Raw genomic sequence first — 25,308 nt, forward strand, 5'->3', positions numbered from 1 at the left:
CCTAGAGTCAGGAGAGCCTAATTTCAAATCTGGCCTCAGACACTGTGCTAACACTTCCTAGTTGTGTGGCTCTGGGCAAGTTGCTTAACCCCAATAGCCACACAGAAAAAAAAATGAAAAAAAAGAAAAGAAAAAAAAAACAATTAAATCCAATCTCCTAAAGTCATTATACAGATTCTAGTATTTGACCAAAAGTATGGAAGCAAAAGCAAAGATGAGTTTAGTTGTTCAGGTAATAGGAGGACCTATAAAAAAATTATAAAATTCTACTGACAGAAAAAGCAACATCTAGACCACAGATCATCCTTCTTCTTGAAACTTGAAATAAGACATACATTAAGAAACAAGACAAAACAAAAATAGTAGTGACTACAATTGTATCCTTTAGTTGTTTTGAAAGGTCTAGTATCCTTAACAATTCATTTAATTTTGTCCATTCTACTTATAACAAATGGACAAGGATGGGAATCTGGGAATTCAGATAGAACTTTTCTTAACCACATAGGGATTTTTAAAAATTGCTTGTTTGTACAGTAAGCCTAAAAATTCTACCACAGGCAATTCAGTGATAGGCATGCCAAATAAACAAAACTCAGTAGAAAATTACAGTGTAAGATTTTCAGTTGGTTCCTGTGTGTTTTGACAAAGGCCAACATCACTAAGGCACAGTTGCAGACTCTTTATTGACCCATTTCTCCCTTTGGTATGATCTAGAAGGTATTTGATGCAATATTCCAATTGCCAGAAGTGAGTGGTGGGGAAGCCTGTCTCCACTTCTCATGAGGAACACACAAAAAGTTATCACATTCTTTGCTGGCAGGGAATCAGGAACTCCCAGGCACGCTACAAGGGAAGGGTAGCAGTAGTTGGCACACAGCTGCTATGAATCCTAATCAACAAGCAACTTCCTCTCCAACCACAAACCAGAACCTGATGAAAGGCAATCTCACTCTTGCCTTAAACTTGGTCATTTGACTTGGCCTCTTGCCCCAGTTTGCCCCAAATTAGCCAGTTTGCCCCAGAATCTGGGGGTCTACACCATGGGAAAGTTATTATTACCTTTATTTTACAGATGAAGAAATTGTGGCAGAGAGAAGTTAAATAACATACCCAGGGTCACACAGCTAGGAAGCATCTGAGACAGAATTTGAACTCAAGTCTTCTTGACCATAGCTCCAAAACTCTAACCACTGCACTACTTAGCTATCAATGTCTTTGCTCATTCTATCTCCCCATATTTCAAAAGTCTTTACATTATTTTTTCTCCAGAATTTCTACCAATACTTTAAAATGCATCTCAAATAACTATTGTGTATCTTTCATTTTTAAATGTGTTTTTTATAGACAATTTGTTGCTGGATTCTAATTTTAATTCGTTCTGTTTCCTTTTTTTATAAATGAGTTAATCCCATTCACTTATAATTATTATTGGTGAATTTCCATCCATTTTATTTTTACTCACTATTGTCCTTCTAAGCCTCTCTTTTTACACTTTTTACACTATTCCAATTATCTTACCCTCTCTTCTTACCCTCCTATTCCATCCACTCTTCCCATGTGCCTCTAGTCAAAGATGACTTTTCACGTACAGATCTTTTGCAAATGCTTTGCCTATATCCTCCTATGCATTTATGTACTAGCTATTTCCTTCACTAGCTACTTTGTATTTGTTTTGCATGTATTTGTTCTGCATATTCTTGTATATGGAACATATTGTTTCTCTCAATAGAATGTTAGTTCTTTGAAGGGATTAATTCATTTTTTTTTAAATTTCCATGACCCCAGAACCCAAAATAGTGTTTGGTACATAATACATATTTAATATTGATTATGTTTATTTGAGAATGCATTCTATTCCATTTCCTAATAAACTTCCTGAAATTAGAGACCACAATATCAAAACTTTACATCTCTCCCACTCAGTGTATTCATAATGTTCATTTAATTGAATTGCAGAATTGAACTTCCTAAAAATGAAATGGTTGTCAGTTTGAGACACATCAAATACCTTGACTCCCATAAGTACCTGTTTTTTGGTCACAGTGCCATCCACAGGGTCCACATATTCAAAACTGTCTGTTTTTTCCACATTATAGACATTGTTCCCCACAGCAAACTGCTGGCCAGTGAATGACTTGTCAGTGACCAAAGCCTCCAGGTCTCGCATGATGTAATATGTCATCTTTGGCTCTAGCTCCTCATAATCAAACCTGGTATGAAGGGAGAGAGACAGTAAACATAATCATAGAACCAGAAGTTTGGTAGGAATTTTTAAGCCCATCTGATCATTTGCCATTCCTTACAGATAATATGCTGAACTGAAAACATTTCATTAAAGTGAGGAGAAGGCCAGAACTCTGAAACAAGGTGTCAGTGGAATTGATGAGACAATGGTTATCTAATTTCGCATGGTGATTAATATTTCTCTAAATTCAGTATGACTGATTTAATCTTACAACAAATAATGGTTTCCTAGTGATATAATGATTAGTTTATAACTCAGTGTAAAGCACATGAGCTGGGACTCAGAGAAAGAGACAGACTCAGAAGGGCCAGACACAGACTGGGAAGAGACTCAGAGTCAGATTCATTCACTCCATCTCACACCACCATGGTGGCAGGCCTGTCCTACTTAGTTTCTCCACTGAAACCAAGACTCCAGAAGTCCTCTAAGAAATCTACCCCAGGTCCCAGGCAAGGAAACTAGATTGTGAAGGAGAAAATAAAGGATTTGGACTTTAACACCTGGCTATTCTCGTGGTGATTACTGAAACAAAAACTGCTCAGAGACTTTCAGAAAACCAAACGAATACTACACAATTCCATCATTAGCAATCATTTAACAATTTTTTACAATTGAACAAGCAAACCTTACAGAAAATAAGCACTTTCTTGTAACAAATTTCTTCAGAGTTCTTACACAATACAAATAGAACATTTGAAACAGTGTTATCTCTTCCCAGAAAATCAATTTGGGAAAGAATGTCCTTTATGAGTACCCTGCAGCCATATCAACCTATCTGTATCTTCTAGTCCAGAATGATAGAAGGGCTGGCTAAGCCAGTAAATAAATGGAAGCTCTTGGAAAAATACCTGTACTTAATATTACTGCTACAAGCAGATGATCTTATTTTCAGATCTTGGAGAGGATTTACCTAAAGGAGGCAGATGTACACACATATGAAGCAGTCAGAAGGCACTAAATGCCTGAAATTGTTGTAATAAAGGTTCACAGTACAATTGATTAGGAACTGGGAGGGACTTTAGAGATAGTCTAATTCAATCTTATCAAATTATAAATGAGAAAACTGAAGCTCAGAGAATGATAACTGGTTTGTCCAAGCAGGTAGTAAATTAGAATGTAAACTTCTTGAGGGTAGGCACTGTCTTGCTTGCTACTATTTGAAACTTAGCATAGTGCCTGGCACATATAAGTACTTAATAAATGTTCTAATTAAGTTATCTAAATCAAGATTTGAACACAGGGTTTACAATTCCAATTTCAGTGTTCTTTTCTCTCTAAAATTCTCCAAAAATTAGCAACGATCGCTTAATTACCAAAACTAATAACCTTTTTTTCTCCCCAGTTCTGATGCTTCTTGACCTCCCTGTAGCATTTGAAATTGTTGATCACTTTTTCTTCCAGGATGCTTTCTCCTCGTTGTTCTCTCCTGGTTCTTCTACTAAAAAAAGTCTCCTATCTGACTATGCTTACAATTGTAGATATCTTTTCAAGGCTCTGTCTTTGGCAACTTTTTCCTCTCTATGCTTTTTGCTATTTCACATGTTGATTTTATCACCTCCCCTAGTTTCAATTATCCTTTTTATGTAGATGCTTCCCAGACTAATACATTCAGCCCTGTCTTCTCTCCTGAGCCACAGTCATAGATCACCAATTTTTTTTAAACATCTTAATCTGGGATGTTTTGTAGGCATCTCAAACTCAACATATTCAAAACAGTACTCTATCACTATTGTTCTCCCCAAATTCTCTCTTTGCTTAAGAACTTCCCTATTACTATCAAGGGAATGGCCACCCTTCCAGATATTCAGCCTTGAAATACTAGTGTCAATCTTAAATCTCACTCATTTTATATATGCAGTTCATTGCCATATCTTTTTCTGCCTTCATAGCATCTATGGTATATTTCCCCTTCTCTTGACTCACATTGCCACAGCCCTAATTCAAGCCCTTATCACATCTTGCCTAAACTATGTCAATAGAATTCTTATTGATATCTCTACTTCAGTTCTCCTCACTCCAATCCATCCTCTACTTAGCTTCCAAGTTGATTTTTCTCTTTATTTTTAATGTCTTTTAAATATATATACATATTTATATATATGTATATATTTTGTAATTTATTTCCCCCAGTTACATGTAAAAACAATTTTTAAAATTTTTTAAAATTAATTTTATAATTATAACATTTTTTGACAGTACATATGCATAGGTAATTTTTTTACAACATTATCCCTTGTACTCCCTTCTGTTCCGAATTTTTCCCCTCCTTCCCTCCACTCCCTCCCCTAGATGGCAGATATTCCTATACATATTAAATATTTATAGTATATCCTAGGTACAATATAGATGTGCAGAATCGAATTTTGTTATTGTTGTTGTTGCAAAGAAAGAATTGTATTCAGAAGATAAAAATAATCTAGGAAGAAAAACAAAAACAAAAAAAATGCTCACAGTTTACACTCATTTCCCAGTGTTCCTTTTCTAGGTGTAGCTTATTCTGTCCATCATTGATCAATTGGAATTGGATTAGCTCTTCTCTATGTTGAAAATATCCACTTCCATCAGAATATATCCTTATACAGTATCATTGTTGAAGTGTACAATGATCTCCTAGTTCTGCTCATTTCACTCAGCATCAGTTGATGTAAGTCTCTCCAAGCCTCTCTGTATTTCTTACAGAACAATAATATACCATAACATTCATATACCATAATTTACCCAACCATTCTCCAATTGAGGGGAATCCATTCATTTTCCAGTTTCTAGCCACTACAAAAAAGGCTGCCACAAACATTCTGGCACATACAGGTCCCTTTCCCTCCTTTAGTATTTCCTTGGGATATAAGCCCAGTAATAGCACTGCTGGATCAAAGGGTATGCACAGCTTGAAAACTTCTTGGGCATAATTCCAGATTGCTCTCCAGAATGGTTGGATTCTTTCACAACTCCACCAACAATGCATCAGTGTCCCAGTTTTCCCACAGCCCCTCCAACATTCATCATTATTTGTTCCTGTCATCTTAGACAATCTGACAGGTATGTAGTGGTGTTTCAGAGTTGTCTTAATTTGCATTTCTCTGATCAATAGTGATTTGGAACACTCTTTCATATGAGTGGAAATAGTTTCAATTTCATCATCTGAAAATTGTCTGTTCATAACCTTTGACCATTTATCAATTGAAAAATGGCTTGATTTCTTATAAATTAAAGTCAATTCTCTGTATATTTTGGAGATGAGGCCTTTATCAGAACCTTTAAATGTTTTCCCAATTTGTTACTTCCCTTCTAATTTTGTTTGCCTTGGTTTTGTTTGTGCAAAAACTTTTTAATTTGATGTAATCAAAATTTTCTATTTTGTGATCAATAATGACTCTAGTTCTCCTTCAGTCACAAATTCCTTCCTCCTCCACAATCTGAGAGGTAAACTATCCTATGTTCCTCTAATTTATTTATGATCTTGTTCTTTATGCCTAAATCTTGGACCCATTTTGATCTTATCTTAGTATGTGGTGTTAAATGTGGGTCCATGCCTAATGTCTGCCATTAAAAACAATTTTTAACATTCATTTCTATAACTTTTGAGTCCCAGATTCTTTCCCTTTCTCTCTTCCCACTGCCCTGCTTTGAGAATGTAAGGAATTCAATATAGGTCATAGATATATACTCATGCAAAAGAAAGCATAGACAAAACAAGTCAAGAAAAGTAAAGTTTAAAAAAAGTATGCATCAATCTTCATTAGTTAGCATTAGTTATTTCTCTGGGAATGGGTAGCATTTTACATCATAAGTCCTTCAGAGTTGTCTTGGGTCACTGTATTGCTCAAAATAGTTATGTCATTCATAGTTGATCATAGTACAATACTGCTGTTATTTTTTTATCCAGTGCATTTCACTTTGCATCAGCTCATGAAAGTCCTTTCAGGTTTTTCTGAGAGCAATTTGCTCATTGTTTCTTAAAGAACAATAGTATTCCAGGGGCAGAGCCAAGATGGTAGAGAGTAGGAACATCTTTATCTGAGCTCCTTTCAGTATCCTTCAAATCAATACCAGCTCAATCCTCTGAACTGATTTTGGAATGACAGAACCCACAAATATTTGGAATGTAACAAATTTCCAGCAGAAGATCCTTTGGAAGAATTTCAGAAAAGGTCTGTTTCAATTTGGCAAATGGGGATGTGGATAAGTGCATAGTTCAGGGAATCATGGAATCAGAGTGTTGTGCTGGGAAATCTATTGGGAGGCTCTTAGACAAAATACAGCTGCATTGGCTGTTCTGGTCTGGTTATAAACCAATGGATCAGCAGATTAGCTATAAGACATCCAAAGCAAATACAAAAGGCAAATGGTGAGCTTCTGAATCCCAGCAAAATTTGGGATCTGTCATGTCTATTCAGCACCAGAAGTCACTCAGGAAAATCAGCCCCAGGACAGCCTAAAGCAGTTGTTGATAGTGGAGGAAGCTTGGTACAATATTTCCTTTGCCCTAAGAACAGACCTAAAGTTTGAAAAAAATACGCAAAAAAGCAAAAAGAACTCTGACCACAGATAGCTTTTAAGGATCCTAAAGGCAAATCATCTACAGATGAAACCCCAAAGGGTGATATAAGTTGGTCCCCATCTCAAAAGTCTTTTTCTTTTTATTATAAGTTTTTATTGACAGAACATATGTCTGGGTAATTTTTTAAAAAAATATTATTTCTTGCATTCACTTCTGTTCTGACTTTTCCCTTCCCTCCCTCCACCCCCTTCCCTAGATAGCAGGCAGTCTTATACATGTTAAATATATTATAGTATATCCTAGATACAATATATGTGTGCAGAACCATACAGTACTCTTGTTGCATAAGAAGAATTGGATTCAGCAGGTAAAAATAACCTGGGAAGAAAAACAAAAATGCAAGTAGTCCACATTCATTTCCCATTCTTTCTCTGGGTGTAGCTGATTCTGTCCATCATTGATCAATTGGAATTGAATTAGATCTTCTCGTTGTTGAAGATATCCACTTCTATCAGAATACATCCTCATACGGTATTGTTCTTGAAGTGTATAATGATTTCCTGGTTCTGCTCATTTCACTCCGCATCAGTTCATGAAAAGTCTCTCCAGGCCTTTCTGAAATCTTCCTGCTGGTCATTTCTTACATAACAATAATATTCCATAACATTCATATACCACAACCCAACCATATACAACCCAACCATTCTTCAATTGATAAGCATCCATTCATTTTTCAGTTTCTAGCAACTACAAAAAGGGCTGCCACAAACATTTTGGCAAAATAGGTCCCTTTCCCTTCTTTAGTATCTCTTTTTGATATAACCCTAGTAATAATACTGCTGGATTAAAGGAAATGCACAGTTTGATAAATTTTTTGGCATAATTCTAGATTGCTCTCCAGAATGGTTGGATTTATTCACAACTCCACCAACAATGCATCAGTGTCCCATTTTCCCACATCCCCTCCAATATTCATCATTATTTTTTCCTGTCATCTTAGCCAATATGACAAGTGTGTAGTGGTATCTCAGAGTTGTCTTAATTTGCATTTCTCTGATAAATATGATTTGGAACACCCTTTCATATGAGTAGAAATAGTTTCAATTTCATCAAATTTCCCCCTCCCTCCCTCTACTCCCTCCCCTAGATGACAGGCAATCCCATACATTTTACATATGTTACAGTATAACCTAGATATAATATATGTGTGTAAATCCAATTTTCTTGTTGCACGTTAAGTAGTAGATTCTGACGGTATAAATAACCTGGGTAGATAGACAGTAGTGTTAACAATTTACATTCATTTCCCAGTGTTTCTTCTCTGGGTGTAGTTGTTTCTGTCCATCATTGATCAGCTGGAAGTGAGTTGGATCTTCTTTATGTTGAGGATATCCACTTCCATCAGAATACATCTTCATACAGCATTGTTGTTGAAGTGTATAGAGATCTTCTGGTTCTGTTCATTTCACTCAGCATCAGTTCATGTAAGTCTCTCCAAACCTTTCTGAATTCATCCTGCTGGTCATTTCTTACAGAGCAATAATATTCCATAATATTCACATACCATTCAAGGATCGATGTTAAAAAAATTATCCATGGATATGCTTTTTTAAAATAAAAAGCTTTAATAAAATAAAAAAATTTTAAAAGAACAATAGTATTCCATGTATTCCAATAATTACATGTCACAATTTATTCAACCATTCCCTAATTGATAGGAATCCTCTCAAATTCCAATTATTTGCCCTAAGAAAAGAACTGCTATAAATATTTTTGTACATATAAATCCTTTCCCTTTTTAATCTGTTTTGGGATAAAGATTTTGTAGTGGTTTTGCTAGGTCAAAGGGTAGGCATGATTTTATATAACCCTTTAGAATGGATCAGTTAAAAACCCCACCAACAGTGCACTAATGTCTCATTTTCCCCACATTCCCTATGATATTTGTCATTTTCCTATTAGCTAATCTACTAGGTATGAGGTGGTACCTCAGAATTATTTTAATATGCACTTCTTTAGAGCACTTTTTCATATGGCTGTAGTTAGGTTTGATTATTTTATCTGAAAACTTCATATCGTTGATCATTTATCAATTGGAGGTATCTTTTTTAATGACTTTTCTATATATTTGAGAAATGAGCCCTTTATTGGAGAAACTTACTTCAAAATTCTTCACACTTATTATTGTTAATTGCATCCGCTTTCTCCTCCCCTGTTTATTCTATTCTCTCTCTCTCCTTTCACTCTACCCATCCCCAGTCTTGCTTCTGACTGCCTCCTCCCTACCCTCCCTTCTAACATCTCCATCTCCTTTCCTCCCACTGTCCTGTAGGGTAAGATAAATTTTTTTTTTTACATCCAAATGAGTGTGTAAGTTCTCTCTTTAAGCCAATTTAAATGAGAGTAAGGTTCACTTACTCCCTTTTACCTAGTCCCTCTTCCTCCTCTTTACTCTAAAAACTTTTTCTTGCCTTTTTTATGGGAGACAATTTACCTCATTTTACCTCTCCCTTTCCCTTTCTTCCAGCATATTCCTCTCTCACACCTCAATTTTATTTTTTATTTAATTCACACCTATGCCCTGTCTATATGTATTTCTTCTAGCTGCTCTGATAATGATAAAATACTTATGAGTTTTAAGTATCATCTTTTCATGTAGGAATATAAACAGTTTAATCTTATTAAGTCCCTTATAATTTCTGCTTACCTTTTTATGCTTCTCTAGAAATTTGAAAGTCAAATGTTTCTGTTCATCAAGAATGCTTGAAAATCCTTTATTTCATTGAATATCAATTTTTTTTCCAACCTGAGTTTTCTAAAACATATGTTTGATTGTGTCAACTCCCCAACCCACCATTCCTGCTCAGTAAACTCCAGTGACCCCTTATTTCCAAGATCAAATATAACTTCCTCTGTTTGGCATTTAAAGATCTTTATATCTGATTTCTTTCTACCTTTCAAGTCTTCTTCATTCTCCTCCACGTGTTCTACAATCCACCACTGTTAGCCTGCTTGTAGTTTCTCAAACACTGCATTTCATCTCACGTCTTTGTACTAACTGTCTCCCATGACTGGAATGGTCTACCTTTTAGTTCCCCTCTCTTCTTTAAATACTCCATTTGAGTTCTCCTCACAGAAGATATTTTTCTCTTTCCCTTCTAATCCCATTCCCCACTTGCTAATGCTTTCTCCATTCACAGAACCTTTCATTGTCTCCTTATATTTCTTGTATCAAACAACAATAATGTATCTCATATATTCCTAGTTATTTACATGTTGTCTCTCCCATTACAAAGTAAGTTCATTGAAGACAGTGATTTTTTTCTACTTTCAGCACTAGGGCAGCTAGGTGGTGCAATGGATAGAGTGCTAGGACAGGTGTCAAGAATACTCATCTTAGATATTCAAATATAGCCTCAGATACTTATTAGTTGTTTGATCCTAGGCAAGTCACCTAATCTGTAAAAATGAGGGGGAGAAGGAAATGGCAAAACACTGCAATATCTTCGCAAAAACAAACAAACAAACAAAAAACACCCAGATGGGGTCATGAAGAGTTGGACACAACTTATAAAAAGGACTGAATAATAACCAAAAAAAAACACACTAAGTATTGTTCTAAGAATTTTGCAAATATTATCTAACACATCTTCAGCACATAGTAGGTGTTTAATAAATGCTTACTGACTGACTATATCATGCTGTTTTTCTTTCACTAGGTTTCTAGTCAGAACAAAGTTATTAACAAAACTGGGACTTTAGGAATTTCATTCTGTCAATCTAAAATACCCTCTGTCAAGTTTCAGCTTGGTATTCTTTATTTCTTGTATGGTTATATTTTTAGTACCTTCATCACTCCTCCCAAAAAAAGAAGGCCACCAAAAATAGTTATACTTTGCCTAGGAAAGACTGTACATTTCAAAAGTGAATTTTTTATGTCATTGACAGTTAAAGATAAAAAAAACACCCAACAAATTGGGTGTTTGCTACTTTCCCATTTGTGAAATGACATAGCAGTAATAAGTTTCAAAATCAAATTTGAAGAGGCCTCTACCTGTATGACCTTAGGCAAGTCACTTAACCCCAACTGCCTTAGCAGCAGCAGCAGCAGCAGCAGCAGCAGCAGCAGCAGCAGAAGAAGAAGAAGAAGAAGAAGAAGAAGAAGAAGAAGAAGAAGAAGAAGAAGAAGAAGAAGAAGAAGAAAAGAAGAAGAAGAAGAAAAGAAGAAGAAGAAGAAGAAGAAAAGAAGAAGAAGAAGAAGAAGAAAAGAAGAAGAAGAAGAAGAAGAAAAGAAGAAGAAGAAGAAAAAGAAGAAGAAGAAGAAGAAGAAGAAAAGAAGAAGAAGAAGAAGAAAAGAAGAAGAAGAAGAAGAAGAAGAAGAAGAAGAAGAAGAAGAAGAAGAAGAAGAAGAAGAAGAAGAAGAAGAAGAAGAAGAAGAAGAAGAAGAAGAAGAAGAAGAAGAAGAAGAAGAAGAAGAAGAAGAAGAAGAAGAAGAAGCTGGACACATGATTTGGGCAGAAAGGATGATACAACAAATTAGGAGTCCAAGGGATAATTTACCTATCAGATCCATGGAGAAAGGACAATTTATGATCAAGGAACCAGAAAAATTTATGAAAGACAAAATGGACAACTTTGATTACATTAAATTTAGAAGTTTTTGCATAAACAAAACTTCCCTTTTAATCTTGTTTGAACAGAAAATGTTACCTGCATCCAGAAAAAGAACTATGGAGACTGAATGTAAATCAACACATACTATGTTCACTTTTTTCTTTTTTTTTTCTCTCCCATGGTTTTTTCCCTTTGCTTTGCTTTTTTCTTTCCCAACATGATTCATAAAGCAATGTGTATTAAAAATAAACAAATTTCAAAAAAAAAAGAAAAAAAATTGAAGAAGCCTTTAGTTATGTAGGATCACAGACATAGAATAGAGAACATTGTCATCATTAGATAGGAAGTGCTCAGACCTCAGACAGATTGCTTATTTGCTGCTTACAAATGTTTCCTCCATACACCAGTATAATTCACAGTCTAATAGAGGAGACAACATGCTAACAACTATGTGCAAACAAGTTATATCATGGTAAAAATGAAACAAAGAAACGACAAAAGAACTAAGAGAGACTAGGAAGGGTTTTCTGTAGAAAATGAGAATGTAAGTGGGACTTGAAGGAAGGAAGCCAGAAAAGCCTAAAATGAGGAAGAAGGCTTGGGAGATGGCCAGCGAAAATGCCTAGAACCAAGAAATGGAATTTGAGGAACAATAAGATCATTGTCACCGGATTGAAGAGTATATGATAAAGTATAATGTATAAGAATGCTGGAAAGATAGGTTTGATAGGAAAAGAGGGATATTATTGAGGAATTAGAATGTAAAACAGAGCGGATTTTATACTTAAACCTGGAGGTGAAAGGGAATGATCAGAGTTTATTGAGTAGGAAGGAGTGATATTGTCAGATCTGCACTTTAGCAAAATCACTTTGGTGGCTAAATAGATGCTGAACTGGAGTGAGGAGAGATTTTTGGGATCAATCAGCAGGCCATTGCAGTAGTCCTAGTATGAGCAAATAAGGGCCTTTTTACTAATCTGCTTATATCTATACACCAGTGGCTTTTCCAAATCAATGAAATATTTGCACTTTACAACTTGAATCCATTTGCAATTTCATTAGTACATATGACATGATTCTAAGAGATTACCCATTGAACAACTCACATATTTCAGTAAATTAATTGATACAAGATCACTTGATCACAGATTTAGAACTGGGTGGTACATTAAAAGTCATGTAATCCCACCCCCTCCTTTTTATAGATAAAGAAATTGGGACCCAAAGAGAATAACTTGGGATCTTAGTATCATAGATTTGGATATAGAAGGGGCCTCATCTAGTTCATCTAGTCAAAGGGATTTGTCCCTATATTTCTCATTTTAGTAACACAATAAGCACTTTGGAAACACCTTATTAGCCCTCCAGAATTGAATAGGTATAGTCAACAATTTGATTTTTAATTTTCATTGAATGTTGCAAAACTGAAATCCAAAGTCACTCAAATATAGCAATATTTGTCATGTAAATATGAGTGTCATGGATTACCTTTTTCTCTGATATTTATCTTAGCACATGGCTTTTCTTTTCTTTTAAAAAAATTATTAAAGCTTTTTATTTACAAAATTACAAAAATTGGGTAATTTTTCAACACTGACCCTTGCCTTCTGTTCCAAATTTTCCCCTCCTTCCCCCAGCCTCTTCCCTAGATGGCAGTTAGTCCAATACATGTTAAATGTGTTACAATATATGTGAAATCCAATATATATATATATAATTATATTTATACAGGTATCTTGTTACACACACAAAAAAATCAGATCAAGAAGGAAAAAAAAAACTGAGAAAGAAAACAGAATGCAAGCAAAGAACAACAGAAAGAGCCAAAATGCCACATTGTGGTCTACACTCAGTTCTCACAGTCCTGTCTCTGGGTGTAGATGGCTCTCTTCATCACTGAACAATTGAAACTGGTTTGAATCATCTTATTGTTGAAGAGAGCCATGTCCATTGGAATCGATCATTATGTAGTCTTGTTGTTGTCACAGCACATGACTTTTCAAGATGCAGAAAAAGACTCTATGAGCGCACAGCTTACTTTGAAACCTATTTGAAACTATTGAGTTTAGACCAAGTTCTAACAAGTCTCAATAGTGTAAGTTGTGGTGATTAGCTATTCAAACACATCCAGTTCTCTGTGACCTATGGACCATAGTACACCAGTATAGCTCATATGGTTTGTCATTTCTTTCTCAAATGGATTGAGGCAAACAGGAGTTAGGTGTCTTGCCCCGGATCACACAGCTGGTGTTTGAGGCTGGAATTGAACTCGGTCTTCTTAATTCCAAAGCCAGATACTTATATCCATTGGCCTCAACAATGTAAAATCAACCAAAATTTCTCTGGAATTTTCCTATCTTAGTGAAATGTAAGCCTACATGGAGTTTACATTTGGTGAAATATAAGTTCTGTGAGGTCAGAGACTGCTTTTTATATTTGTTTTTTGTATCTGTAGTGCCTAGCAAAAAGACTTACTCATTAATAACAAGCACTTAATACAATACATTTGAATTGGTGATTATTATTGTTGTAATTCAACCATGTCTAACTCCTCATAAGCTTTGGGGTTTTCTTGGCAAAGATACTGGAATGGTTTGACATTTCCTTCTCCAGTTAATTTTAAAGTTGAGGAATTGATGCAAACATGGTAAAGTGACTTGCTCAGGGTCAGATATCTGTGGGGTTGAACGCAGGAAGAGAAATCTAGCATTCTATCCATTGTACCACTTAGCTGCCCAGGATCAATGATACTCAAACTTGTCTTTCTTGTGAGCCATCCATCCACCCCTAATCTTCTAAAACTCTCACTAGTTGTCATTTCTTAAATAACTAGCTATATCCTTTGAATTAATACTGATATCCATTTTCTCCACTTTTCCAAACTCAGAGTTAATTTTTGGCAACCAATTTTTTGCTATATGTTCACTGCTGTGATTTCTATCCTGAAGCTGGAGTGCTGAATTGGGAGATACAAAATGAACTGTAGCCCCAGCTCTGCTATTTAATGACAATGGGATCTTTAGCATGTCATCAATCCTTTGAATCTCAGTTTCCTTATCTGAAAAATGAGAGGTTTAGACTAAATGACCTATAAAATCCCTCCAAGCACTAGAGCTCTGATTTCAGTTGAAGAGAAACTATTCAAGGCAATTGCATATTTAAAAGTCATGAAGACATTATCTGCATAATGGTAAACATCAGGGATATTATGAAGAAATGACCCTTCTCTTTATAAAGATGGAAACTTTTCTATTATGATATGTTTAGTATCAACCTAGGAAGTTGGGAATGTAGGTAGAGCTAATGACTAGGCCTGGTAAATGGATCTGATGTGTATCAGTCATTCTATGTCTGCAAATAAGTAAGTAAAAAAGAGTAAGAGTTAAAGCATACCTCATAGAACTCATAATCTAGTTGTCAGAATCTGAGTGGAAGAACAAAGACAGTGAAGAAGAATTGGAAAGAAAAGTGATGGTGGTTCTAAGTTATATATAGAGAATTGTGTGCAAAGAAGATTTAGGGCTTAAAACAGGGTAAGCACTAAGATGCAAGTAGGTGGTACAGTGGATAGAGCACTAACCTTAGAATCTTCTTGAATACAAATCCAGCATCAGACCCTTACTAGGTGTGTGACTCTGGGTAGGTCATTTAACCCTGTTTGCTTGTTTTTTCCTAAAATGATTTAGAGAAGGAAATGGCAAACCACTTCAATATCTTAGCCAAGAAAATCACAAACAAGGTTACAGAGAGTCAGATATGACTGAAATAACTGAATAACAATAAATTTTATAAAGCTGATAATTGGCAAAGACACTACTATATATTTAAGTTTTCTTTTCACAGAACCACTCCTATGATTTCCTATGTCTTACTTGAGACCTCCCTATAAAAATTCTAGTTATCTAAAGCATTGGGAACCACTTTTTAAAATGTTTCTCCAAAGTCTGTATTTGTAACCTTGATCAAACTCTCACCTGCAGTAGTAGTGGCGACCAAATTTGGCCCAGTGATCTCGAACAATTTCCTCTACACTCTGTTTTCGGGCTGCAATGATTGAAAGCCAAACCAATACTGACCAAAGTCCATCCTTTTCACGAAGATGATCAGAACCTAAGAAGAAAAAAATACTATACTTAGAGCTAATCTTTATAAAAGCAAACTTTAAACATAATCAGAAAAATTAGAATTTTTTGTTTGATTTTCAATGAAAATAATTTGCTATATCCTTTGAATTATACTGATGTGCATGAATATATTTGTATTTCTATAAAAGCAAAAGCACTTCCATTTCAAATAAAATGCACATGCCTGTACATGTCAATATATATAAATATATACAATGTGACTTGATATTTCCAATCTGTAACGAATGAAATAAAAGAGCTAAGATAAAGTGCATATGCATAGTAATGTCATGTATTGAGATAAAATGTTACTGTACAAATGATGAAATGAATAGTCATTAGTTTTATTTCACTATTAGGCCACTATGGTTTTTTTTTTAAATATTTTCCTGATAGCAAACCTAAGTAGTAGATAGTATAAATATTATTCTCTCTATTTTACAAAAGAGAAAACAAACTAAGAGTGCCTAAGTACTCTTTCTAGTATCACACAGTAAATAAAGGAGGCATGATTGAATGGTGATGTTTTCAGTGAATCACTGGTTTTCAGAGAATGAGGCTTTGGGGATTAAGATTCCAATCATCAAAAATGGGCAAGTCTTTGAGTATTCTCAGACTTGAATTAGTCCTAATACAGTGAAAGAGAAGAGAGAAGAGAAATTTTTTAAAAAGAAAGGAAAAAGAAAAGGGAAGGGAAGGAAGAAAGGAAGGAAAGAAAAAGGAAGGTAGGAAGGAAGGAAGGAAGAAAGGAAAGAGAGAAGGAAAGAAGAAGAGAGAGGAAAGAACCCAGGTAAGGAAGGAGGGAGAGAGGAAGGGAAGGAAGAAAGGAAGGAAAGAAAAAGGAAGGTAGGAAGGAAGGAAGGAAGAAAGGAAAGAGAGAAGGAAAGAAGGAGAGAAGGGAGAGAGGAAAGAACACAGGTAAGGAAGGAGGGAGAGAGGAAGGGAAGGAAGAAAGAAGGGAGGAAAAAAAACTACTTGAATCTTGCTCACTGATGCTGTGCTAAAAGGCTCTCTCTTTTTTTTTTTTTAACCTAGTTGCAATTCTAATTCTCCTTATTGTATATCTACCATGTCATTGTTGTTGGCTCAGGGAATTTTAGTGGCAAGATATAAAAACACCTACATGACTGAGAGGCAGGCACTAGCCAAGGTGGTTTAATTCAAAAGGAAAATGAATTACCTGTCCTGCTCTTGCCAATGCTCATGAATAGGCAGCTGATGAAATATCTGGTCAGTGCTCATGGTTGTTTCTTTAAAACTGGACCCTCAGCATTACTCATCATGTTACTCTAACCTCAACTAACAAACTCTTTGTACTGATACAAAAATGGAAGTCATTTGGAAGGCATTGGTACAGCTCCATGATTAGCTGCCAAAAACAACAAGGCTGGGAAATACTGCCCAATAGGACTACTTCAAAACCTTTTCTCCTTTTATAGCTGAAAAATTACATTTATTTACTGGTTATAGCAAAATACTCTCTTAAATATAAGCTTTGTTTCTTAAATAATAATAACTTTCAGCTGGATTACATTACCTAGAAATCTAAACATTAGTGGCCATTAAGCTTCTATGGTAAGACATCATAATTTAGCATCAGAGAGATAGAAAATGCTTTAAATTACTTCAAAATAACACTCCAGTCACTTGTAGCCAGCAATCTAGTAAATTTTCTCTTGGCTTAGATTTTCCCTTGTAAGAGTTAAAGATTTGCCAAGTTTCACAAAGAATCAAGTGGAAAAAAAATGACCTGGTCTAATCTAATTTTTTCTTGTAAGAGTTAAAGATTTGCCAAGTTTCACAAAGAATCAAGTGAAAAAAATAACCTAGTCTAATCTAATTATGGGATTGAAATTGGTCTGAACTGATAACTATGAGGAAACTACATAAATTTTTTGGGGGAAGATTTTGGTATGCTTTTGAGAAAAGGGAAAAAACGACCTTCCTTAAATGTCTATAGTTAAACCATATTCTTGCTTTACTGATAAGTAACCTAAGCCAATAAGCCAGAATTTGAAGCTTCAAACAACTTGCAGTCATATAGGGAAACTGGTGCTTGGAAACATTAAATTTAATTTGAAAAAATTTTAGCTGAGATCCTCAAGCAATTAGCTCCTCTTGTAAGCACATCTTACTCTACTGATATCCCCAAATCATAGATATTTTCTGTGTTCACTACTATCTAGTTATACTGCACGCCCAGTAGGCTAGTGAAAAAGCTAACTTTCATTTTGGGCACTTCCTATATTTTAGTCCATGTGCCTGAGAACTGAGCTCTGAGATACTTTCCTGTCTAAATCCTAGATCTTATGATACAAAGTAAAATAAGCAGAACTAAGAGAACAACATTCACAATGACCAGAAATCAGTTGAGTGCAGCTATTCAAGCAATGCAGTAATTCATTGAATAGTTGATGCCAACTATGAATTTCTTCCCCTCAGTTGGGAAGCAGTGGGACACAAGTAGGGAATGAAGCATGTGGTATTACACATAGCCAAAGTGTCATTTTGCTTTGTTTAACTTTGCTTTTTTTTTTATAAGAAAAGTTTTATGGTGGGTGGAGGTATAAATTAGATAGGTATCAGCACATTGTTGGTGGAACTGTGAACAGATCCAACCATTCTGGAGAGCAATCTGAAGAGTGATTTGCTCAAAAAGCTATCAAACTGTGCATACCCTTTCACTCAGCAGTGTTTCTACTGGGCCTATGTCCCAAAGAGATCTTAAAGGAGAGCAAAAATCCAACATATGCAAAAAATGTTTGTGGTAGCCTTTTTTGTAGCAGCAAGAAATTAGAAACTGAATTGGATGTCCATCAATTAGAGAATAGCTAAATAAGTTATGATATATGAATGTTATTGGAATATTATTGTTCTGTAAGAAACGACCAGCAGGATGATTTCAGAGAATTCTGGAGAGACTTATATGAACTGATGCTAAGTGAAATAAGCAGAACCAGGAGATCATTATACACTGCAACAATAAGAATATATGATGATCAATTCTGATGGATGTGGCTCTCTTCAACAATGAGATGACTCAAACCAATTCCAATTGTTCAGTGATGAATAGAGCCATTTACCCCCAGAGAGAGGATGGTAGGAAATGAGTGTGGACCACAACATAGCATTCTCTTTCTGTTGTTATTTGCTTGCATTTTGTTTTCTTTCCCATTTTTTTTCCTTCTTGATCTGATTTTTCTTGTGCAGCAAGATAACTGTATAAATACATATACATATAATGGACTTAACATATATTTTAACATATTTAACATATATTGGACTACCTGCCATCTAGGGAAGGGGGCGGGGGGAAGAAGGTGATAATTTGGAACAGAAGGCTTTGCAAGGGTCAGTGTTGAAAAATTACCCATGCATATGTTTTATAAATAAAAAGCTTTAATTAAAAAAAGATATCAGCAAAACATTTTTAAAGAGAGGGATGTAGAATCAATCAATAAATAAACATTTATTAAATGACTAAGATACAAAAAGAGGTAAAATACAGTTTAATTCAATAAAAATTTATTAAGCGCTACTATGTGCTAAGTAGTAGGGATTCAAAAGAAGGAAAAAGACAGTCTTTGCCTTCAAGGAGCTTACAGCCTAATGGAGAAAACAACATGGAAACAAATATATATATATATATATATATATATATATATATATATATATATATATATATATATATATATATATACATATATATATGTGTGTGTGTATATATATATACATATATATGTGTGTGTATATATGTATATATATATATAAAGCTATAAATAGAATAAAAAAGAAATAATTAACAGATGGAAGGTACTAGAATCAAAAGGTATTGAGGAAGGCTTCCTTTTAGTTTTTTAATTAAGTTTAGTTAGGGTTAGTTATTTATTTTACATTATTTCATTTCATCTTACATTATTTCATTTAAAGAAAACCCTAGAGATCAGAAAAAAGAGGAATACTTATTCTTTTAGAGGATGAAATCAAAGCCCAGGAAAATTACTTAATTTTCTTCCTACAGGTGAGGAAGTTGAATGAGGGTGTTGAACTAAAAATGAGAGAATTGAACTAAAAATATTTAAAAAGTCTTACATAGTAATATCATATGCATAATAAGGAAGAGAGAGGAGGGAAAGAGGGGAAAAGGGAGAGAGAAAAGAGAGAGGGAAAGAAAGGAGGAGGAAGGGCAGGAAGAAGAGGAAGAGAGGAGACAAAGAAAATGAGAGAGAGGGAGGGGAGGAGAGAGATAAAAAGAAGAACTTGCAATATGTATAGCAATAATGGGACTAAAAGGCAATGTGATCTAGAAAAACCCTGGCTTTTGGGTCAGGGGACTTGGGTTCAAATTTTCCCTCTGATCCACCTGAGTGAGTGTTTTTGTGTGTGTGAGGCTCTCTCTGTGTCTCCGTCTCTGTCTTTGTATGTGTCTCTTCTTTGTCTATGTCTTTGTATTTCCCTGTGTGTCTCTCTCTTCTGTCTCTGACTCTGCTCTGTCTCTGTCTGTATGTCTCCCCACTGTCTTTCTCTGTGTCTCTTTTTATATCTGTCTCTGTCTTTCTCCTGGGTCTTTCATTGTCTCTCACTGATGATTATCAGTGAAGTAGTTATATCTCTATGTAGTTTTATCTCTGAATCTGTATCACTGACGATGTAATTTTCTGAAACTTTCATAGCACAGATTTCTGATTTCTTTTTTGTCCAACTGTTGATTGAATACTAATCTAAGAAAAAGCTTGTAAAGAAAACTGGTTCGTATTCTTAAAACTAGCTCTGCTCCTGCCTGCCTCTCTAGACTTTTCTGCTACCACCAATAGCCTTCTCACCTTGGGAAAAAACGCTGTCCTTACAATTTTTTCACTCTGGAAGATCCCTTCACCCCTGTGGTCCTCTCCTCTGAGTGGTGAGTTCTTCCTGAAACCTTTATTTTTAGCAAATCCCCAAACCAGTCAAGTTCATTCCTTTCCCTAACATATTCTGGACTCTCTAGAGTGACTTCTCCATCCTCTCTCCTTTTAAGTTCTTTTATGTGCTATCTTCCTTCATTAGAATGTAAGCTTCTCAAGGGTAGGAACTAATTTTCTTTTTGTTTCTATTTATATTCCCAGCACTTAGTATATTTATATATATATATGTGTGTATATATAAATCATGCATTTATATATAATAATGTTTAATATACTAAAGATCCATGAAAAAATATCTTAGAATGGTGAACATAAATAACCTTCCTGTGTGAAAGAGAATTCTTAGAGAAGATTGCTATGAACTAGGGCCCTTCTTTTTTGTTCGAATTTGGTGGTGGAGGAGACTCTGAATTCTAGCTGGGTGCCACTGGCCTTCCTCAGGGAGGTGATTCATTCTGTAATCAACCACAGGAACATGACTTCACCAAGCCTTTTTGCCTAAATAACTTGTGAAGATTTTTACTAATGTATTGATCTAGAAAAATCATTCAAAGATGCTCACTCAGCAGAAATTTCTGGCAAGTTTTTCCAGCTGATAATAACATAGGAAACATGAATTAATAGCACATGACTTAAATTGTGCTTTATATGAAGCCAGTAAGAATCAGTTGTTTTCTTTAAATTAGAAGATTACAAACATAAAATTCCATACAGAGCAGTGGAAAGAGCCAGAAGTCACAAGATTCGAGTTCTACTCCAAGCTCATTCACTGGTTAGTTAGAGGTGCTTAACTCTTTTGCGTAGTCTTTCTGGGCTTCTGTTTCCTATAAAACCAGAGGATTGAATCAGATGATCTCTCAGCTTTATAATCTTATGAATTTTATTAAAATTTATTTTTAAGTTATGAAACAGACTAATAAAAATTTAGTAGCCCATGAATAAACAAGAGGATTTCAAGGCCACACATATTGCCAAGAATCTCTTCTATGCTCTCCCCCTTAAATGGTCATGTAGCTTTGGATTGAAGATCTCCAGTGATGGGGAGTCACCTACTTCCTGAGGTAACCCATTCTAGTTTCTAGTGACTCTAACTGTTAGAAATACTAAGCTGAAATCTTATTCAATGAAATTTTGACAATTACTTTGCTCTCAGGAGCCCAAAGAGCCAAATCAAATTGCTCTTCCATTTGACAGTGTTTCATATTCTTAAAAATACTTACGTTCCCTTAAAGTTTTCCATATTAAACATAACAAATTCCTTTTGATCATATTTCAGATTGGTTTCCCTTCACCTTCTTGATAGACCTCTGATTCTCTCCAGGATATCAATGTCTTCCTTAAAATATGGTAGTCCCAAATGAATGAAAAGCATTTATTAAGCACTTGCTAGATGCCAGACACCACTCAAAGCATAGGAAATATGAATCCAAAAGTGAGATATTCCTTGAACTCAAAGAGCTTACATTCTAAGATATTTTCAATGAAATATTATGTGCAAATTGATTATTTTATAATCTACTGAAAGAGCTTAGGATAAGGGGCACATTTGGAGAAAAACTCTAGGTTCAACTATACTCCCTGCATTCCTAATAATATTTATGCTTAATACAATTATCTCTCTCTTTGCAACAAGAACTATATCTCTATCTATCTATCTATATACATATATATATATTTATAAACGTATCAATATATACAGATGCATATACATGTATATATGCACACACACCACACACAAATATGTGTGAATATGCATAGAACAGCCATGTGACATAGTGCCAGACCTGGAGTCAGGAAGACTCATCTTCTTGAGTTTCAAACCTGGCTTCAGATACTTATTAGCTGTGTGATTCTGGCCAATTCACTTAATCTTGTTTACCTCAGTTTTCTCAACTACAAAATTAGCTAGAGAAGAAAATAGCAAACTACTTTCTATGTCAAGAAAGCCCCAAATGGGGTGGCAAAGAATTGGGCACAGCTGCAATGACTGAGTAAGAATAACAAAAAATAAAATGTATAACTTGGGGTACTTCCTCTTGATACAACTTGAGACTATTGGAACAGCCTAGTAAGTAATAATTCCCTTAGGAGGCAGCATGATATTGTAGATAGTCATGTAGATAGTCATAAAGGTCAATGTTCAGATCCTGCCTCAGACACTAGTTATGTGACTCAGAACAAGACATTTAATCTTCTGTGCCCAAATTTTTAAAATTGTAAAATAAGAGACATACCTAATATGCCTCCTGGATCTAAATCTATGATCCAATACAATTTTAAGAGAACTAAACTTTTATTTTGGAGGGTCACATTTGAATGATGAGGGGAGGGCTTGCTCATCAAAGTCTCCATGCAGACACTGGAATAAGAAACGCTAACTTCTCTAGGGCTAGTGAACTTTAATTCAATGTTCTTGGGCCAAGAGTTTGGGATTCTTCCATATGCTGTAATGTCCTGGCCAGCAAGACTGGCATGCAATTATCTCCCTTCCCTATCATTTTGTGTCAAACAATAAGCTGATAGGGAAACAATAGGGCCCTAACTGCTACACCAGCAGACCTAATACTGTGGCTTTAAGTGGTTTTTCAGACTCTAACACTAGACCCCATCTTTTTTTAGCACAGAACTTGATAGTTTTTAAATAATCCAGAAAGGAGTTTGTGTTTTCAGGCTTTAAGGAAGCTCCTGGAGACATAAGTCATAGCACTGTTGAGCTCTTACTCACTTCATTCAGGATTGCACATGTATTCAGATGGCCCACTACCTTCAGAGAAATGGCTCTCCCAGTGCTGGAAATACTATCAACATAGCCTGTTTCTGTGCCCCAGTTAACATTCTTCTGGTCAGAGTTAGCAAAAAATACTCATATAAATTCTTAATAGTCTCTTGAAATTTAGGAAAGTTTATAAAACTGGATACAAGTTAAGAAAGCATAAGATATTTCATTGATTCAGAAAGCACTTACTGAAAAAAATTTAACATTTGAAAGACAGTGTGGTATAATGGAAAAACCTTTGGGTATGAAGTCAAAAGCCATGGCTTCAAACCTCATTTCTGCCCAGTGTGATCTGGAACATATTGCTTCATTTCTCTGGGCCTTTGCTTCCTTCAATATAAAGTAGAGAAGCTACAGTTGATGACCTTTAAAATCTTTTCCAGTTATAAATCTATGATTTTTCTAATCTAGATAGACAAAGTGTTTCGTTCAGAATGCAAGATGATAGAGTGGGTCAGAAATACTGTCTTTTTTAGGATATAAATTCCTTGAGGGGAAGCTCTCTTTTTGCCTTTATTTTAATCCTAAGTACTTATATCTTTTCTTCTTTGTGCTTTATATATAATAGGTATTTAAATAATTATTAAGTAATAATAAGTATTAAATAATTATTGAATAGGTATAGAAATATAGATCATTGCAAGCTAAGAGTTTGAGAAAGTCTTAAATAGATTATGGGTATTGACTTAGGCCACTTGGAAACCTTTTGATAGCATCATTCTGCTTAGAAATACCTAAAGAAGATTCATTTCTCCACTAAACTAGGCTTATTGTCAATACTGTGGTAAGATATTTAACATCCACTTGACTTGGTTAAACCCCTTAAACTCTCTAGGACTCAGTTTCCTCAATTGTCAAAAAGAAGGAGTGGACTGAATGATTAAGGATCCTTCTAAGTTTAATTTCATGATAGTGTAGTTATTAGGAGTATTATTGTTAAGCCTGAATTTATCTTTGACTTCCACCTATGTGACCTCTTCAATTCTCAGTTTGTTCATTTGTAAAAAAAAAAAGGGGGGGGGGAAGGCACTGGAATTTCCTTTATAGTTCCACACCTTAGATCATTTATTCAATACTTTATCATTTTGTTCAAAGTATCATCAATGTTTACATATATATATGCATATATATATTATATATTTAGAGGGAATAGCAAGTTGTACATAGTAGATTTGCAATTTCATGCACAATCATGTTTTTTATTGTACTGAGTTTTGTAAATGCTTATTTTGTTCTGTGAATTGAAAATGAAATAAATCTGTAATACATAATAACTAAAATTTATGAAAGCAAAAAAAGTCATTTCTGCCATTTGAAAGGTAAGTATTATATGAAAAAAATAGCAAAAGTTGAGTAATATTGCATTATCATGGATTTAGAGTTGCAAGGAAATTTGTAGATCTTTGAGTCCAAACTCCTCATTTTAAACATGAGGAGTTTGGACTCAAAGATCTACAAAGAGTTTTAGTGACTTGCCCGGATCCACATAGTTAGTCAGTTACACATGTTTTGGATAACTGGTTTGTCATTATCTGAGAAGGAAATTGACCAAATAGATATCCTAAGATCCTTTATAGTCCCTTAAAATGCAATGATTCTATGAAACACAAAGCAATGTTATTAGACTAATCATACCTGATGTTTTTGAGCCCCAAATACTCACAGATGTACCTTCCAAGACTTGGGATAAAACTGATAAAGCATTGGATATGGAGTCAGAAAAACAGACTCTCATCTCTGCCATTTAAAAGATGTCTTCTCTGGACTCTGCTCCTAATTTCCCAGACTGTACCCACATACCATGCCAGAGTAGCCTTCTCATCCTAGAAATTCAATCTTCCTCCTGCAGTCTCCTCATCTTAGAAATTGACTTTGTTGATGGTCTTCTCACCCTGAAAATATAGTCTGCCCCTTCCTTTGATTAGTTGGTTCCTCCTAGAATCTCCATTTTAGGAAAATGCTCAGGCCAGCCATATCTTCATGCCTTTTTAAGCTCCTTCCCCCATTAAAATGTAATACTCCTTGAATTGTCTTAGGAAGATTCTGACGATCACCTGGCAGGATAAGATACTAGATTACTGAGGTCCTTTCTTAAACTAAACTGCGAAGCATTCCAACTCTATTGCAGAGAGCACAATTCCATTGGG

General features: G+C 35.0%; 1 protein-coding gene across 2 annotated transcripts in view; it reads right to left on the reverse strand.

Annotated features, from left to right (window-relative positions):
• PGM5 (phosphoglucomutase 5) overlaps positions 1-25,308 on the reverse strand; it is a 212,719-nt gene that overhangs the window by 75,526 nt on the left and 111,885 nt on the right. For both annotated transcript variants that reach the window (XM_074280735.1, XM_074280734.1), the window contains 2 exons: positions 15,332-15,467; positions 2,027-2,210 (listed from right to left, as the gene is read on the reverse strand). In XM_074280735.1, the coding sequence (XP_074136836.1) occupies positions 2,027-2,210; positions 15,332-15,467 (320 nt within the window). The remainder of the gene's footprint in view (positions 1-2,026; positions 2,211-15,331; positions 15,468-25,308) is intronic.

The sequence above is a fragment of the Sminthopsis crassicaudata genome, chromosome 1 (genome assembly GCF_048593235.1).
Source record: "Sminthopsis crassicaudata isolate SCR6 chromosome 1, ASM4859323v1, whole genome shotgun sequence".
Lineage (NCBI taxonomy): Eukaryota > Metazoa > Chordata > Mammalia > Dasyuromorphia > Dasyuridae > Sminthopsis > Sminthopsis crassicaudata.